The 17,916-nt window shown below is 42.1% G+C and overlaps 1 protein-coding gene across 3 annotated transcripts in view; it reads right to left on the bottom strand.

Annotated features, from left to right (window-relative positions):
- The window catches only part of LNX2 (ligand of numb-protein X 2), a 241,317-nt gene that overhangs the window by 79,184 nt on the left and 144,217 nt on the right, over positions 1-17,916 (bottom strand). For all 3 annotated transcript variants that reach the window (XM_073613387.1, XM_073613386.1, XM_073613388.1), the window contains one exon: positions 6,143-6,387. In XM_073613387.1, the coding sequence (XP_073469488.1) occupies positions 6,143-6,387 (245 nt within the window). The remainder of the gene's footprint in view (positions 1-6,142; positions 6,388-17,916) is intronic.

Below are 17,916 nucleotides of genomic sequence, written 5' to 3'. Positions count from 1 at the left end.
GCGATTAAAAATGCACTGATTACTGTAAAAATGTCACTGGCAGTGAAGGGGTTAACACTAGGGGGCAGTGAAGGGGTTAAGTGTGTCCTAGTGTGTGTTCTAACTGATGGGGGATGGGGACTGTGCAGGGAAGATAACAGATCGCTGTTTATACTCTGTATGAACAGACGTTCTGCCACTTCTCCCTTCAGAGAACCGGAAACTGTTTACACACACAGTTCCGGGTTCTCCTTGTCTGGGCGGCAATCACAGGAGCCCGGCGGTGATTGAGACTGCCAGGCACTCTCATCAGCTTGGGGTGCGAGCGGGGGGCGCGGGCCCCTAGTGGCCACAGGGCGAAGCGATGTTACATAACGCTGTTTCACCCAGCCGTGCCATTCTGCGGCGTTTGGTCGGCAAGTGGTTAAAGCGTAACTCCACTTTTGTTGAGAAAAAAACATTCCCCCCTATCGGCTGGTCCTGCATCCCTTTAGACATGTTCCTTTTGGAAATATCAAACCAAAAATAAAATTTTTGTTGCAGGGGATGCCTGAAATCTGACTTGTATCATTTCTGGGAAAATTGGTGAGTCAATCACACAAGCAGGAAATTATGTTTCTGGGGAGTGATCAGTACACATTCTGTGTACAGAACAACTCCATGTAGCCATATTGCTTTGAAATTACAGCCGCTGCAGATTGAAAAGGAAAGGTAATTTTTAATAACATTCAATTACAATATGACTTGTATCGCAATTGTATACGCTATAAAAATTTTTCTTTATTTGCTTTTTTTTCCCCACGTAAGTTAAGTGGAGTTACCCTTTAGGTATAAATGGTCTCCAAACAAATCTTTGTGTATTTAAATATACATTCTCTGGTTAATTTTAATATGATTCACTATATTAAATTCAAACTTTCACAACTTTATTTTAACAAACTGAAAAATCTCTTTTTCTTAAAAGAAGTACACCCTAAGGTACAGTTACAGTCATGTATTAAAGTAAATACACCACATGGAAAATGTTGACTTTTTCAAAATCTTTGAACAATTAAACAGATATTTTGTCCAACAGTGCCTACAAATAAAGGTGATACATTTAAATAAACAACACATAAAATTGACATGTTGTAATTATTCTCATAATCTAAATAAATTAATAACTCCAAATCCATGAAATTAGAATTGGGCTCAGAATTAGAACCCTCTGGAACCTTAAGACCCATACACACTATCAGATTTTCTGCTGATTTTTGTCTTCAAATTTACCAAAACCATGTAGTGCAAGGGCCTGCCTGATTGCATACAAATTGAAACTCCTAAGGTTTGACCTCATATTATATGGTTTCGGTAAATCTGAAGGAAAAAAATCAGCAGAAAATCTGATAGTGTGTATGGGACTTTAAAGAGGAACTAAACCCTCCTATCCTTTACTGCCTAGGAACCTGCAATCTTACTCTCTTTATCTGCAACTGTCATGGTGCTGAACATGTGATGAGTTATGACACCAACCATTTGATGACTTGAAAGTTCAGCTGAGATAACAAACATCTGTGACAGTTATCATTTATGGCATAAAGTGCCTTGAAAAAGTATTCATACCCCTTGAAATTTTCCACATTTTGTCACGTTACAACCAAAAAGGTAAATGTATTTTATTGGACTTTATGTGGTAGACCAACACACAGTGGCACATAATTGTGAAGTGGAAGGAAAATGATAAATGGTTTTCATTTTTTTTTACATATAAATATGTGAAAAGTGTGGTGTACATTTGTATTCAGCCCCCGAGTCAGTACTTTGTAGAACCACTTTTCACTGCAATTACAGCTGTAAATCTTTTGGGGATGTCTCTACCAGCTTTGCACATCTAGAGAGTTAAATTTTTGCCCATTCTTGTTTGCAAAATAGCTGAAGCTCTGTCAGATTGGATGGAAAGTGTCTGTTAACAGCAATTTTCAAGTTTCGCCCCATATTATCAATTGGATTTAGGTCTGGACTTTGACTTTCTGCCACTCTTATGCCCCGTACACACGATTGGACATTCCGACAACAAAATCCATGGATTTTTTCCGACGGATGTTGGCTCAAACTTGTCTTGCATAAACACGGTCACACAATCTTGTCGGAAATTCCGAATGTCAAGAACGTGGTGACGTACAACACGTTACGACGAGCCAAGAAAAATGAAGATCAATAGCCAGTACGGCTCTTCTGCTTGATTCCGAACATGCGTGGAACTTTGTGCGTCAGAATTGTGTACACACGATCGGAATTTAAGACAACGGATTTTGATGTCGGAAAATTTGAGATTCAGATCTCAAATTTTGTGTGACGGAAATTCCAAGGGAAAATGTCCGATGGAGCCTACACACGGTCAGAATTTCCGACAACAAGCTCCCATTGAAGATTTTCCGTCGGAAAATCCAACCGTGTGTACGGGGCATAGCACATGAATGTGCTTTGATCTAAACCATTCCATTGTAGATCTGGCTGTATGTTTAGGGTTGTTGTCCTGCTGGAAGGTGAACATCAGTCCCAGCCTCAAGTCTTTTGCAGACTCTAATGCCCCGTACACATGGTCGGATTTTCAGACGGAAAATGTTCGATGGGAGCTTGTTGTAGGAAATTCCGATCGTGTGTAGGCTCCATCGGACATTTTCCATCGGAATTTCCGTCACACAAAATTTGAGATCTGGGTTTTCTTCTATGATCGCCCTGTATTTGGCCCAATACATCTTCCCATCAGCTCTGACCAGCTTCCTGTCCCTGCTGATGAAAAGCAGCCCTACAACATAATGCTGCCACCACCATGTTTCACAATGGGGATGGTGCGTTCAGGGTGATATGCAGGGTGTTAGTTTTCTGCCGCATATAGCGTTTTGCTTTTAGTCCAAAAAATTCAATTTTGGTCTCATCTGACCAGAGTACCTTCTTCCACATGTTTGTCCACATGTGTCCCCCCACATGGCTTCTCGCAAACAGCACACTGGGCTTCTTATGGCTTTCTTCTTGCTACTCTTCCATAAAGGCCAGATTTGTGGAGTGCATGACTAATAGTTGTCCTGTGGACAGATTCTCCCACCTGAGCTGTGGATCTCTGCAGCTCCTCCTCAGTTACCATGGGCCTCTTGGCTACTTCTCTGATTATTTCTCTCCTTGCCCGGTCTTTCAGTTTATGTGGAGGGCCATGTCTTGGTAGGTTTGCAGTTGTGCCATATTTTTTCCATTTTAGGATGATGGATTGAACAGTGTTCCGTGAGATGCTTCAAACTTCTCTACAACTTTATTCTTGACCTGTCTGGTGTGTTCCTTGCTCTTCGTGATGCTGTTTGTTCCTTAAGGTTATCTAAAAAACCTCTGAGGGCTTCAGAGAACAGCTGTATTTATACTGAGATTAAATTACCCACAGGTGGACTCAATTTACAAATTAGGTGACTTCTGAAGGCAATTGGTTCCACTAGATTTTAGTTAGGGGTATCAGAGTAAAGGCGGCTGAATACAAATACACGCCACACTTTTTAGATATTTATTTGTAAAAAAATGTGGAAAACCATTTATAATTTTTCTTCCACTTCACAGTTATTTGCCACTTTGTGTTGGTATATCACATAAAATCCCAATAAAATACTATTACGTTTTTGGTTGTAATATGACAAAATATGGAAAATTTCATGGGGTATGAATTCTTTTTCAAGGCGCTGTAACAGTGATAAGACTAGTTATTTTGCGGTCCAAAAAAAAAACAAAAAACTTTTACATTTTTGACACTGCCTTATCGGCAAAAAAAAATGGTTTATTTATTTTGGCACTGCGTTTAATAGCATAAACTAGAGGCATTATTTTCTATCTGATGAATATGACTATGGAGATTAGTTATAATTGCTTTTGTAGTTTCCCACATTGTGTATTCCTAAATATATAACACTGCAGTGTAAACAGGAAAGGAAACGTCTCCGGCACCTGACCTTGGGATCTAAACTGCTTTGTGTACACACTGAAAGACAAGGGAACGATAATTACAACTGCAGCTGCTTTCCCATCTAGGGAGCAAACAATGGATACATAAATGTACACTAAAGAATGAAAACACCAGTTCGGGATAGATTTATATGATGTTAAAAGGAAACAAGGCTTAGCTACAGTACCCTCCATTAAAATAAACAATAAAGTGTATTGTTTTCCCATATAGATTGCTTGTGCCCAGTATACCAACAAATGGCCTGAACAGAGACATTTACAATTGGTGTTTAACATAATACAATTTTAGTCATAAGTAGTTTTAAAGGAAGGTATAGTGCATTTTCAGCAACCATGTGTATTTTCTGTAAAGGTATATTTTTAGTTATTTGAGGAATTTTTTTGACTTTCACATTTTTGCAATGTTGCACTTCCATGTTTTTGTATTATATATAGAGATTTGTAGATTAACCACCAGGAGGTCTCAGTGGCTCGGTGCAATTACTCTGTCTGTCTTAACAAATGCCAAGTTAAGATATTAGCCACATGGGGAACACATTGCTTTTAAAGAATTGGCCAATTGATAGACTTGCATTGTGAGAAGGAGCAGGTAAGCAGAACTATCGTCTAGTACTACAAAGGAAGGAGAGTCTGAGTATGTAATGAACAAATATGGCTGCCTATGTGTACACATAAAATTGAAAATTATACATTTAAAGAACGTTTTTAAAACATTAGCACACATTGATATAATTATTTACATCAAGGTAACCTTTTTTATGTTTATCTGAAAATATATTTAAAAATTTTTTTCTTTTTGAGCTTTTTTTTCTACCAAAACCGGAAGTCTGTTTACAGAGGAGTATGTATATTTGGGATAGGTGTGCCCTTGGACAAGTGTTTACCTATGTAATATGTGTATATAAAAATTATAAAGCCTTTAATCCAATTTATTAAACAGCAGGATTTAAGTAATTTAAGACATTAATACTCTCCAATGACAACAATAAAAAGACTCAAAAAGGCTAGACGGTGCTTTTGAGGAGATTTCAATACCTGGCTTGTGGGGATCAGTAAACCATAGAAGCAGCTTTGGAGGTCTTGATTCGAACAAAGAGCCAGTCAATTAGGGCTTAAGAAATCATAGAGTATCCCTGAACACAGCCCGTTGAAACAGGATAGATAGATCTAAGTAAATTATATGCGTAAAAGTTTGTGAACACCTGAACATCACACTTAAATTTACCACCCAAAAGTATGTGGACAGACACCCCTTTGAATTATTATTCCCCGTACACACGGTCGGATTTTCCGACGAAAAATGTTCGATGGGAGCTTGTTGTCGGATATTCCAACCGTGTGTAGGCTCCATCGGACATTTTCCATGGGAATTTCCGTCACACAAAATTTGAGATCTGGATCTCAAATTTTCCAACAACAAAATCTGTTGTCGTAAATTCCGATTCCACGCATGCTCGGAATCAAGCAGAATAGCCGCACTGGCTATTGAACTTTATTTTACTCGGCTCGTCATACGTGTTGTACGTCACCGCGTTCTTGACATTCGGAATTTCCAACAAGATTTGTGTGACTGTGTGTATGCAAGACAAGTTTGAGCCGACATCCGTCGTAAAAAATCCATGGATTTTGTTGTCGGAATGTCCGATCATGTGTGTACGGGGCATTTGAGTTCAGGTGTGTGCACATAGCCAGCTTTGTAAAGACATGGATTGAGGAGTTTGGTGTGGAGGAACTTAAGTGACCTGCACAGAACCCTGACTTCACCCTATTAAACAACCTCAGGATGAATTAGAACGCCAATTGAAAGCCAAGTCTTGACCTCACAAATGCTTGTTTGACTGAATGGGCACAAATTCTTACAGGCGCACTCCAAAATCTCGTGGAAAGCCTTCCCAGAAAATTAGGAACCAATTCCATATTTGTGTCCATAGATTTGGAACAAGGTTTACAATAAGTTCATACAGGTGTATTAGTCAGGTGTCCACAAAGTTTTGGTCATATGGTACAGGCCTTTACACATTCATCTATCTAAGACACAATCCTGAGATTATGATTTTTGCCTGAATTTCACTTTAGGTGGCAAGAGCTTGCATACTTCAGCTTCTTGCCTCACAATGGTACAAAGGTGTTTTTTAAATCTTTTTTTTCTCAATTAAAGACAAGAGTGTGTTGCTATACATACTGTCAGACACGGTGCTTTCCTCGAAGGCAGGATTATCAAATCCTTGTTCATCTGACCATACAGGAAGCACAGTTGGAGTCGAGTTTCTCTCCAGTAGTGCTGTCCCAGCCTTGTCCACATCTGGAGATACGGTTGTCGGATGATCAATTACAGCTGGGATATTTTCTGTGTCTTCAATGTCTATTTGCAGCTTGCTGGCTCTTCTCTGATCTAACACCTGTCTCCGATGTGAAGCTCCTGGACACCTGGAAGCAGAGGATACCTTTACCATGCAAGTTTGAAATGAATGTGCCAATGAAATATGAAAAACTGTTACCAGCTGAGGCCCCTTTCACACATGCCTTCAGTTTGTTTCATCAGTTCAGTCACGTTATTTCAAAGAAAAAACTGATCGATTTACATCAGTTTTTCATCACTTAATATAAGTTCTTTACATCAGTTCTTTACATCCACTTGAGAATCATGATTTTTTTGCTAAGAATAAAGATAACGATTCTCGATGCAACATCATCTTTCACATTACACAAAAAAATTGAGCTAACTTTACTGTTTTTTTTTTTTTTTTAATTTATTGAAGTGTATTTTTTCCCAAAAAAATGTGTTTGAAAGACCGTAGCGCAAATATCATGTGACATAAATTATTGCAACGATCGCCACTTTATTCTCTAGGCTCTCTGCTAAAAAAATATATATAATGTTTGGGGGTTCTAAGTAATTTTCTAGCAAAAAATACTGATTATAACTTGTAAGCAACAAGTGTCAGAAAAAGGCTTTTAGTCTTTAACCACTTGCCGCCCGTCAAATGATGGCGGGGCGGTGCGGCTCTCGTTCTGGGTGGACATCATATGACGGCTTCCCAGAATGGCAGCTCTCGCGGGGGCACGCAGCGTGGCGATTGCGGCTGTGCTGTGTTGCTAGGACAAGGCGCTACCCCGATCTCTGTAAAGAGCCACGGTCGTGGCTCTTTAACCATGTGTTTGGCTGTGTCCAATCACAGCCGGTCACATGTAAACACGGAGATGCCGGTAATCGGTGTGAGAAAAGGAGAGCCGATCAGGGGCATCTCCTCGCAGAGAACATCTAGGCATGTAATCAGGGCCCTGATGATCACAATGATTACAATAAAGCCACCATAGTGCCCAGCAATGAGTGCCCACCACTGCCAGCAATCAGTGCCCACAAGTGCCAGCAATCAGTGGTCATTAGTGATGCCAGTCAGTGCTGGCTATCAGTGCTGCCCATCAATGCCCATCACTGCTGCCCATCAAAGCCACCCATCAATGCTCAGTTCCACCCATCAGTGCCGCCTATCTGTGCCCACCAGTGCCGCCTATCAGTGCCCACCAGTGCCACCCAGTGCGGCCTATCAATGCTCATCAGTGCCACATATCAGTAACAATAAGTGCAGCATATTTGCCCCTCCTCATCAGTGCCACCTAATCAGTGCCCATAAGTGCTGCCTCATTAGTGCCCATAAGTGCCACCTCAACAGTGCCCATCAGTTCAGCCTATCAGTGCCCATCAGTGCCGCCTCATCAGCGTCCATCAGTGAAGGAGAAATATTACTTATTTACAAAATTTACTGACAGAAACTAAGAAAAACATATTTTTTTTCAAAATTTTCGGTCTTTTTTTTTAGGGAAAAATAAAAAACCCAGAAGTGATTAAATACCACCAAAAGAAAGCTCTATTTGTGTGAAGAAAATGATAGAAATTTCACATGGTCATAGTGTAGCATGACCGCGCAATTGTCATTCAAAGTGTGACAGCGCTGAAAGCTGAAAAATGGCCTGGGAAGGAAGGGGGTGTAAGTGCCCAGTATTGAGGTGGTTAAAGAAGGTGTAAAATCTCAACGTTTTTCACCTTGATGCATTCTACGCATTAAGGTGAAAAACCTTTTGTGGTGCAGCTGCCCCCCAGAGCCCCCCTTTTACTTACCTGAACTCGATCTTTCCAGCGATGAGAACGAGCCACGCAGCTCCATCTGCTGTCTCGGGTCCTCATTGGATAGATTGATAGGGAGCCACTGGCTTCCGCTGCTGGGAGCCGGGGGTTGGGAGACCCAAGTTCTGTTGTCTGTGTCAATGAACGCAGCTTGAACGCGGCTTTCCTTGGGGGCACTCGATGTGGAGGAGGAGCCCTTTGATCTAAAAGAACCAAGAGATACATTGTATCTCTTCTCTATCTCTCACTGAAGAATGCCTTTTTTTTTTACAGCTCTGGCTCTGCACTGTTTACATAGAATTAATCGTGCAGCTCTAGTATGCCTGTGTATGTGGGGGTGGGATGGCTCAAATTTTTTGGGTTTTCTTACTTTTCATGTGTTTTTTTACTTTTTTATGATTTTATGGCTATAACATAGGGGACCAATAGTCCCCTATGTCATAACAGATACATGGCAGGTCCTCTTTGGGGGGCGGGGGGGGGATGTGTGCAAGGAAAGGACAAAGGACAGGAGGAGAGCAGTATACATAGTGTGGGGGAAGTCTGTACAGACAGGCTCCCTCACTTGCCAATGCTGACTGTCACGGTCAGCTTTTAAATGTAATTGTCGGCTCTTTTTTTTCTATACTTAATAGCACAGAGAAGGAGCTGTCATTCGGGCCCGCCAATAAATTAACCACTTAAGGACCAGCTGCTGCAGTTATACTGTGGCAGGTTGGCTCCCCTGGGCGAATCACTATAACTGCATGTCGGCCGCTTTAAGAGCTCTAGGGGTCGTGCACGCCCGCAGCACGGCGCCGAAGCCGATGCGCATGGCCGGTGGGCAGGGCTGGACTGGTCTACCGGGAAATTTTCTGGTAGGCCGCCTGCCCTGGGGCCGCTCTGAGCTGCAGCGGCGCCCAGGGCCGATCCAATTGTGGCCTCTTGTATCTTGTGTGGATCTCTTGTATCTTGTCCACAGTCTCTGGCCAACTCTTGTATCTTGTCCGCAGTCTCTGACCATCTCCGGTACAATGTCTGCGGTTGCTGACTATCTCCTGTATCATGTCCTCAGTCTCTGACCATCTCCTGGATCATGTCCGCAGGCTCTGACCATCTCCTGGATCATGTCCGCAGTCTGACCATCTCCTTTATCATGTCCGCAGTCTCTGACCATCTCCTGTATCATGTCCGCAGTCTCTGATCATCTCTTGTATCATGTCCGCAGTCTCTGACCATCTCCTGTATCATGTCCGCAGTCTCTGACCATCTCCTGTATCATGTCCGCAGTCTCTGACCATCTCCTGTATCATGTCCGCAGTCTCTAACCATCTCCTGTATCATGTCTGCAGTCTCTGACCATCTCCTGTATCATGTCCGCAGTCTCCGACCATCTCCTGTATCATGTACGCAGTCTCTGACCATCTCCTGTATCATGTCTGCAGTCTCTGACCATCTCCTGTATCATGTCTGCAGGCTCTGGGGGAGTTGGAAGAGGAGTCAAGAGTGGGAGTGCTGCCAGGATGGGGGACATGGGAAAAGTCAGACGTGTGTGGACTGTGGAGAGGAGACTATAGGATAAAACCCAGAGCCACCAAGCTGGAGCCGACTGACTGATCCCTACATGGTGCATCTGAGAGCAGGTCAGTGACAGTGCCGCCAGGTCAGTCTGAGGGGGGTCACTGATGTAAAGGGGGAGTGAATACAATAATGTAAGGGTGCACTAATATAAAGGTTTCCCCCTTATATTCGTAACCTAACCCCCCTTACCGTAGTGTATTCTTTCTGCGGAAGGTGGTCTCCGTGCTTTAAAATGTATGTTTTTTTCCCTTTTATGAACAAGAAAATAATGATGTTTGCTCTTGGGCTGGTATAATAATGCTATGGGGCTGGTGTGAAATTTTTTCCAGGGCTGGTTTTTATTCCCTGTCCAGCCCTGTCAACGGGCGCGATGCCCGCGATCGCTTCTGACAGAGACAGAATGGAGATCTGTCAATGTAAATAGACAGATCTCTGTTCAGTCAGGGGAGGAGAGACAGATCTCCTGTTCCTACTGATTAGGAATAGAGATCGGTCTCCTCTTCCAGGCAGTCCCATCACCCCACAGTTAAAAACACTCCCTAGGTAACACATTTAACCCCTTGATTGCTCCCTAGTGTTAACCCTTTCCCTGCCAATTACATTTATACAGTAATCAGTGCCTATTTTTAGCTCTGATCTCTGTATAAATGGTCCCAAAAAAGTGTCAAAAGTGTCCGATCTGTCCGCCGCAATGTCATGGTCCTGCTAAAAATTGCAGATCACTGCCATTACTAGTAAAAAAAAAAAAAAAAAAAAAAAAAGCCATAATTATATCCCCTATTTTGTAGACGCTATAACTTTTGCACAAACCAATCAATATACACTTATTGTGATTTTTTTTACCAAAAATATGTAAAAGGATACATATTGGCCTAAACTGATGAAAAAATTTGTTTTTTCAAAAAGAAAAAAATTGGATATGTATTATAGCAAAAAGTATTTTTTTTTTCAAAATTGTCACTTTTTTTTTATATCGCAAACACCGCATGAGTGATCAAATACCATCAAAAGAAAGCTCTATTTGTGGGGAAAAAAGGACATCAATTTTATTTGGGTACAGCGTTGTACGACCGCGCAATTGTCAGTTAAAGGGACGCAGTGCGGGATCGCAAAAAATAGCCTGGTCATTAAGGGGCAAATCCTTCCGGTCCTTAAGTGGTTAAACAAAGGGGTGGGGTCACCGGGTGATGTCACAGGGTGACCCCGCCCCTTTGTTTAATTTAGTGGTGGGCCCGAATGATAGCTCCTTCTCGGCGCTATGAAGTATAGAAAAAAAAAGAGCCAATAATTACATTTAAAAGCTGACAGTGACAGTCAGCGTCGGCAAGTGATGGAGCCTGTCTGTACAGACTGCCCCCTCACTGTGTTTACTGCTCTCCTCCTCTCCTGCCTTTCTCCAATACAAACCCCCCCCCCCCCCCCACAGTGACTGGTTGCGCCTAACAACCAATGCAATAAGGGATGCAACCACGGACTGCTTGTCCATTTGCATCCGTTTATCCTCCGTTACGTTTTTTTAACGGATGAAAAATAGGGCTTTCATCAATTAAAAAAAACGGATGTTCACGGAAAATGGATGAAAACGGATGTAAATGGATCATCCATTTACATCCGTTTTTCCATAAGAATGCATTGATGTCCGTCTTTCATCTGTCAACGGATGGATGAAAAACGGACAAACGGTCCGTATGTGTGAAAGGGGCCTTACTCAGTATGTTTCACAATCAAACCCATTGCTGTCCAATTAAAATGGTGTGGATACACAGCAACTGCTGGAGACAACTGGTCTACTGCAGACTAATGAGTGACGGAAACACTGGCCAAGTGTGTTATAGATACGATAGTTCCATCACCTCAATTTGTACCGGTCACTTTGTCATAGTAAATCATTATAGTGTTGGATAAAAAAATGACTTTCATTTCTGGGACTTCTGAGCTTTTAAACACTTTCTATGCACAACTGCCATTATACTGCCTGTGGCTTTGTGTAGGCAATTCTGCTGAAAAACAAGTAGACGTATTTTTATCAATTTTTATTAATGTGCTTGGTGCTCCATTTGATGACTTGACTTGTTTATACACCATGTAGCCAAAAGTTTGTGGACACCTGACCACATATGGTCGCAATAAGCAGAAACCACTCCAAATGATAGAATTTAACTGTTTGCAGTACTACTAATGCTACAACACGAAAAGACCTCAGACAATTGTGTGCTTCCTACCTTCTACCAACACTTTTTTGAAAAGACATCTTCATTTTCAGCAAGACTGTGCTCCTGTGCACAAAGCCAGGTCCTCAACCCTACTAAAAACCTTCGGTATGAATTGGAACACCAGTTGTGAGCAAGGTCTTCTAATACAACACCAGTTGTGCGCAAGGTCTTCTAATACAACATCGGTACCTGACTCTACAAAAGTTATTTTGGCTGAATTGGCATATATTCCCACAGACATGTTTCAAAATCTTGTGAAAAGCCTTTTCAGAAGAGTGAAGGCAGTTAAAAGTCACAAAGGGGGGACGCCAACTTCATAATAATGCCTATGGTTTTGGAATGGGATATCTAAGAAGCTCATAGAGATGTGGTGGACAGATATACACAAACTTTTTGGCCATACAGTGTAATTCCAAAGTAAAATAAAGTATATTGACAGGCAAATTTAGTTTTTTAGCTTTGGATAGGCGTGTAGAAAGATTAAAACCACTGTACGTTTTACTGTCTGTATCCCTGCTAGGGAGATTCAATCTCTCTGTCTTGGTACCCAATGTCATAAGAACCGAAAGTAAAGAAAAATTTAAAATGTTGAATTGCCACTAGAACAGAAGAAGCAGAGGACTCTTCCACAGGGAACACTTGTTTTAGTTGCAACTGTCTAAAAGGAGATTTTTCCCCATTTCCTGTTGTGCATATAGATCAGGAAGTGAAAAGGTAATCTTTTGAATGAGACACAGATGGCAAAAGTAAACTACTACTCTATCCAAAATAGAATAAAAAGGTTTTGGCTTTAGATATATTTGCTATAACAACTATACTATATACTTGATATAAGAACAAACTACTAAAAATAAATGAAACAAATTCATCAAAAACTGTATACGTTAGGCATTTTATATTGTCGTCTTCTTAGTAAAATCTACATTTTCATTTTCAGCTTAAGTTCTTGTGTAGAACCATAAACCCGCTGTTAATCTCTACTTCAGCTTTCCCAGTGAGAAAAAAAAAAGAAAATGTGAGCACAGTAACAGCTTTCCCAGATGTACAGATATGACCTCTGTCCTTTCTGTAATATACTTTCTGCAGATTTAACTAGTATAAACTTAAATACGCCTGCGAGCCAACAGAAATACTCTTTAAAGATGAAGAAAATTATATTAAACCTTTTACTGCCACACAATTTTTTGCATTTGTCACATGTACTAAAAAAAATCCCATTACAGACATTATGAAAACTCCCCTTTGATTATATATGCCCCATGATACAAATTTTTATCAAAGCTATATTTCTGTTAAAAAATACATTACATTTTATTGTACAGAAACATAATAAAATCTCCAAAATTTCAGTTAAATGACAAAGGTGAAAACTGGCTGAGTTAATAAATATCAAATACATCTTGAAGTGAAACTGTATGCACATTCAAAAGTGAAAAAAGCTATGATTAGCCTTGTGTCCTAACTACAGTGCCTTGAAAAAGTATTCATACCCCTTGACATTTTCCACATTTTGTCATGTTACAACCAAAAATGTAAATGTATTTTATAGAGATTTTATATGGATAGACCAACACAAAGTTTCACATAACTGTGAAGTGGAAGGAAATTGATAAATGGTTTTACTTTTTTTTTTTTTTTACAAATAAATAAGTGAAAAGTGTGGCGTGCATTTGTATTCAGCCCCCTTTACTCTGATACCCCTAACTAAAATCTAGTGGAACTAATTGGCTTTAGAAGTCACCTAATTAGTGTGTAATTTAATCTCAGTATTAGGGATGAGCCGAACACCCCCCTGTTCGGTTTGCACCAGAACTTGCGAACAGGCAAAAAATTTGTTAGAACACGCGAACACCGTTAAAGTCTATGGGACACGAACATGAATAATCAAAAGTGCTAATTTTAAAGGCTTATATGCAAGTTATTGTCATAAGAAGTGTTTGGGAACCTGGGTCCTGCCCCAGGGGACAAGGATCAATGCAAAAAAAAGTTTTAAAAACGGCCGTTTTTTCGGGAGCAGTGATTTTAATAATGCTTAAAGTGAAACAATAAAAGTGTTATATCCCTTTAAATTTCGTACCTGGGGGGTGTCTATAGTATGCCTGTAAAGGGGCGCATGTTTCCCGTGTTTAGAACAGTCTGACAGCAAAATTAAATTTCAAAGGAAAAAAGTCATTTAAAACTACTCGCGGCTATTAATGAATTGCCGGTCCGACAATACACATAAAAGTTCATTGATAAAAGCAGCATGGGATTTCCCCACAGGGGAACCCCAAAACAAAATAAAAAAAAAAAAAAAAGACGTGGGGGTCCCCCTAAATTCCATACCAGGCCCTTCAGGTCTGGTATGGATATTAAGGGGAACCCCGGCCAAAATTTTAAAAAAAAAATGGCGTGGGGTCCCCCTCAAAATCTATACCAGATCCTTCAGGTCTGGCATGGATTTTAAGGGGAACCCCACGCCAAAATTTTTTTAAAAAAATGGCGTGGGGTCCCCCCAAAAATCCATACCAGACCCTTATCCGAGCACGCAACCTGGCAGGCCGCAGGAAAAGAGGGGGGACGAGAGAGCACCCCCCCTCCTGAACCGTACCAGGCCACATGCCCTCAACATTGGGAGGGTGCTTTGGGGTAGCCCCCCAAAACACCTTGTCCCCATGTTGATGGGGACAAGGGCTTCATCCCCACAACCCTTGCCCGGTGGTTGTGGAGGTCTGTGGGCAGGGGGCTTATCTGAATCTGGAAGCCCCCTTTAAAAAGGGGACCCGCAGATCCCGGCCCTCCCCCCTGTGTGAAATGGTAAGGGTACCCCTACCATTTCACAAAAAAAGTGTCAAAAGTGTTAAAAATGACAAGAGACAGTTTTTGACAATTCCTTTATTTAAATGCTTCTTCTTTCTTCTATCTTCTTTCTTCTATCTTCTTACTTCTATCTTCTTTCTTCTATCTTCTTTCTTCCTTTGGTTTCATCTTCTTCTTCTTCTGGTTCTTTTGGTTCTTCCTCCGGTGTTCTTGTCCGGCATCTTCCTCCGCGGCGTCGGCAACTTCTTTCCTTTTTCTCCTCGGGCCGCTCCGCATCCATGATGGCATGGAGGGAGGCTCCCACTGTGTGACACTTCTCCTCTTCTGACAGTTCTTAAATAACGGGGGCGGGGCCACCCGGTGACCCGCCCCCCTCTGACGCACGGGGGCTTCCCTGTGGCATTCCCCGTGACATCAGAAGGGGGCGGCGTTACGTAACGGGTGACCCCGCCCCCTCTGACCTCATGGGGAATGCCACAGGGAAGTCCATGTCAAGTCCCTGTGCGTCAGAGGGGGCGGGGTCACCGGGTGGCCCCCCCCCCTCCGTTATTTAAGAACCGTCAGAAGAGGAGAAGCGTAACACAGCGGGAGCCTCCCTCCATGCCATCATGGATGCGGAGCGGCCCGAGGAGAAGAAGGAAAGAAGACGCCGACGCCGCGAAGGAAGATGCTGGACGAGAACACCGGAGGAAGAACCAGAAGAAGAAGATGGAGGAAGAAACCGAAGGTAGACAAAAGATAGAAGAAAGAAGATAGAAGCAAGAAGAAGCATTTGAATAAAGGAATTGTCAAAAACTGTCTCTGGTCATTTTTAACATTTTTGACAGTTTTTTCTGAAATGGTAGGGGTACTTTTGTACCCCCTTACCATTTCACACAGGGGGGAGGGCCGGGATCTGGGGGTCCCCTTGTGAAAGGGGGCTTCCAGATTCCGATAAGCCCCCTGCCCGTAGACCCCCACAACCACCAGGCAAGGGTTGTGGGGATGAGGCCCTTGTCCCCATCAACATGGGGACAAGGTGTTTTGGGGGGCTACCCCAAAGCACCCTCCCAATGTTGAGGGCATGTGGCCTGGTACGGTTCAGGAGGGGGGGGCGCTCTCTCGTCCCCCCCTTTTCCTGTGGCCTGCCAGGTTGCGTGCTCGGATAAGGGTCTGGTATGGATTTTTGGGGGGACCCCACGCCATTTTTTTTAAAATTTTGGTGCGGGGTTCCCCTTAAAATCCATACCAGACCTGAAGGGTCTGGTATAGATTTTGAGGGGGACGCCATGTAATTTTTTTTTTTAATTTTGGCTGGGGTTCCCCTTAATATCCATACCAGACCTGAAGGGCCTGGTATGGAATTTAGGGGGACCCCCACGTCGGTTTTTTTCTTAATTTTGGTTCGGGGTTCCCCTGTGGGGAATTCCCATGCTGTTTTTATCAATGAACTTTTACGTGTATTGTCGGACCGGCAATTCATTAGAGCCACGAGTAGTTTTAAATGACTTTTTTTCCTTTGAAATGTCATTTTGCTGTCAGACTGTTCTAAACACGGGAAACATGTGCCCCTTTACAGGCATACTATAGACACCCCCCAGGTACGAAATTTAAAGGGATATTACACTTTTATTGTTTCAGCATTATTAAAATCACTGCTCCCGAAAAAACGGCCGTTTTTAAAAAAATTTTTTGCATTGATCCTTGTCCCCTGGGGCAGGACCCAGGTCCCCAAACACTTTTTATGACAATACTATGTATATAAGCCTTTCAAATTAGCACTTTTGATTTCTCCCATAGACTTTTAAAGGGTGTTCCGCGGCTTTCGAATTTGCCGCGAACACCCCAAATTATTCACTGTTCGGTGAACTGGCGAACAGCCGATGTTCGAGTCGAACATGAGTTCGACTCTAACTCGAAGCTCATCCCTACTCAGTATAAATACAGCTGGTCCGTGAGGCCCTCAGAGGTTTGTTAGAGAACCTTAGCGAACAAACAGCATCATGAAGGGCGGGGAACACACCAGACAAGTCAGGGATAAAGTTGTGGACAATTTTAAAGCAAGTTAGGTTATAAAAAAATATCCCAAGCTTTGAACATCTCATGGAGCACTGTTCAATGCATCATCCGAAAATGGAAAGGAGTATGGCACAACTGCAAACCAAGACATGGCCGTCCACCTATACTGACAGGCTGGGCAAGAAGAACATCAGAGAAGCAGCCAAGAGGCCCATGGTAACTCTGGAGGAGCTGCAGAGATCCACAGCTCAGGTGGGAGAATCTGTACACAGGACAATTATTAGATGTGCACTCCACAAAACTGGTCTTTATAGAAGAGTGGCAAGAAGAAAGCCATTGTTGAAAGAAAGCCATAAGAAGTCCCGTTTGCAGTTTGCGAGAAGCCATGTGGGAGGAGACAGAAAACATGTGAAAGAAGGTGCACTGGTCAGATGAGACCAAAATTTTTCTTTTTGGCCACAAAGCAAAACGCTATGTGTGGCAGAAAACGAACACTGCACATCACCCTGAACACTCCACCCCCAATGTGAAGTATGGTGGTGGCAGCATCATGTTGTGGGGATGCTTTTCTTCAGGAGGGACAGGGAAGCTGTTCAGAGTTGATGGGAAGATGGATGGAGTCAAATACAGGACAATCTTAGAAGAAAACCTGTTAGAGTCTGTAAAAGACTTGAGACTAGGGTGGAGATTCACCTTCCAGCAGGACAACGACCCTAAACATACTACCAGAGCTACAATGGAATGGTTTAGATCAAAGCATATTCATGTGTTAGAATGGCCCAGTCAAAGTCCAGACCTAAATCCAATTGAGAATTTGAGGCAAGACTTGAAAATTGCTGTTCACAGACGCTCTCCATCCAATCTGACAGAGCTTGAGCTATTTTGTAAAGAAGAAAGGGCAAAAATGTCACTCTCTAGATGTGCAAAGCTGGTAGAGACATCCCAAAAAGATTTGCACATGTAATTGCAGTGAAGGGGGTTCTACAAAGTATTGACTCAGGGGGGCTGAATACAAATGCACGCCACACTTTTCACATATTTATTTGTAAAAAAATTTGAAAACCATTTATCATTTTCCTTCCACTTGACAATTATGTGCCACTTTGTGTTGTTCTATCACATAAAATCCCAATAAAATACATTTACGTTTTTGGTTGTAACATGACAAAATCTGGAAAATTTCAGGGGTATGAATACTTTTTCAAGGCACTGTACATATATGTGCATATGTTTCTATGTGTGATTTTTTTTTTAAAGCTG

The sequence above is a fragment of the Aquarana catesbeiana genome, linkage group LG02 (assembly GCF_042186555.1).
Source record: "Aquarana catesbeiana isolate 2022-GZ linkage group LG02, ASM4218655v1, whole genome shotgun sequence".
NCBI lineage: Eukaryota > Metazoa > Chordata > Amphibia > Anura > Ranidae > Aquarana > Aquarana catesbeiana.
The sequence above is the reverse complement of the archived record's forward strand: the minus strand, read 5'-3'. Positions and strand labels throughout refer to the sequence as shown.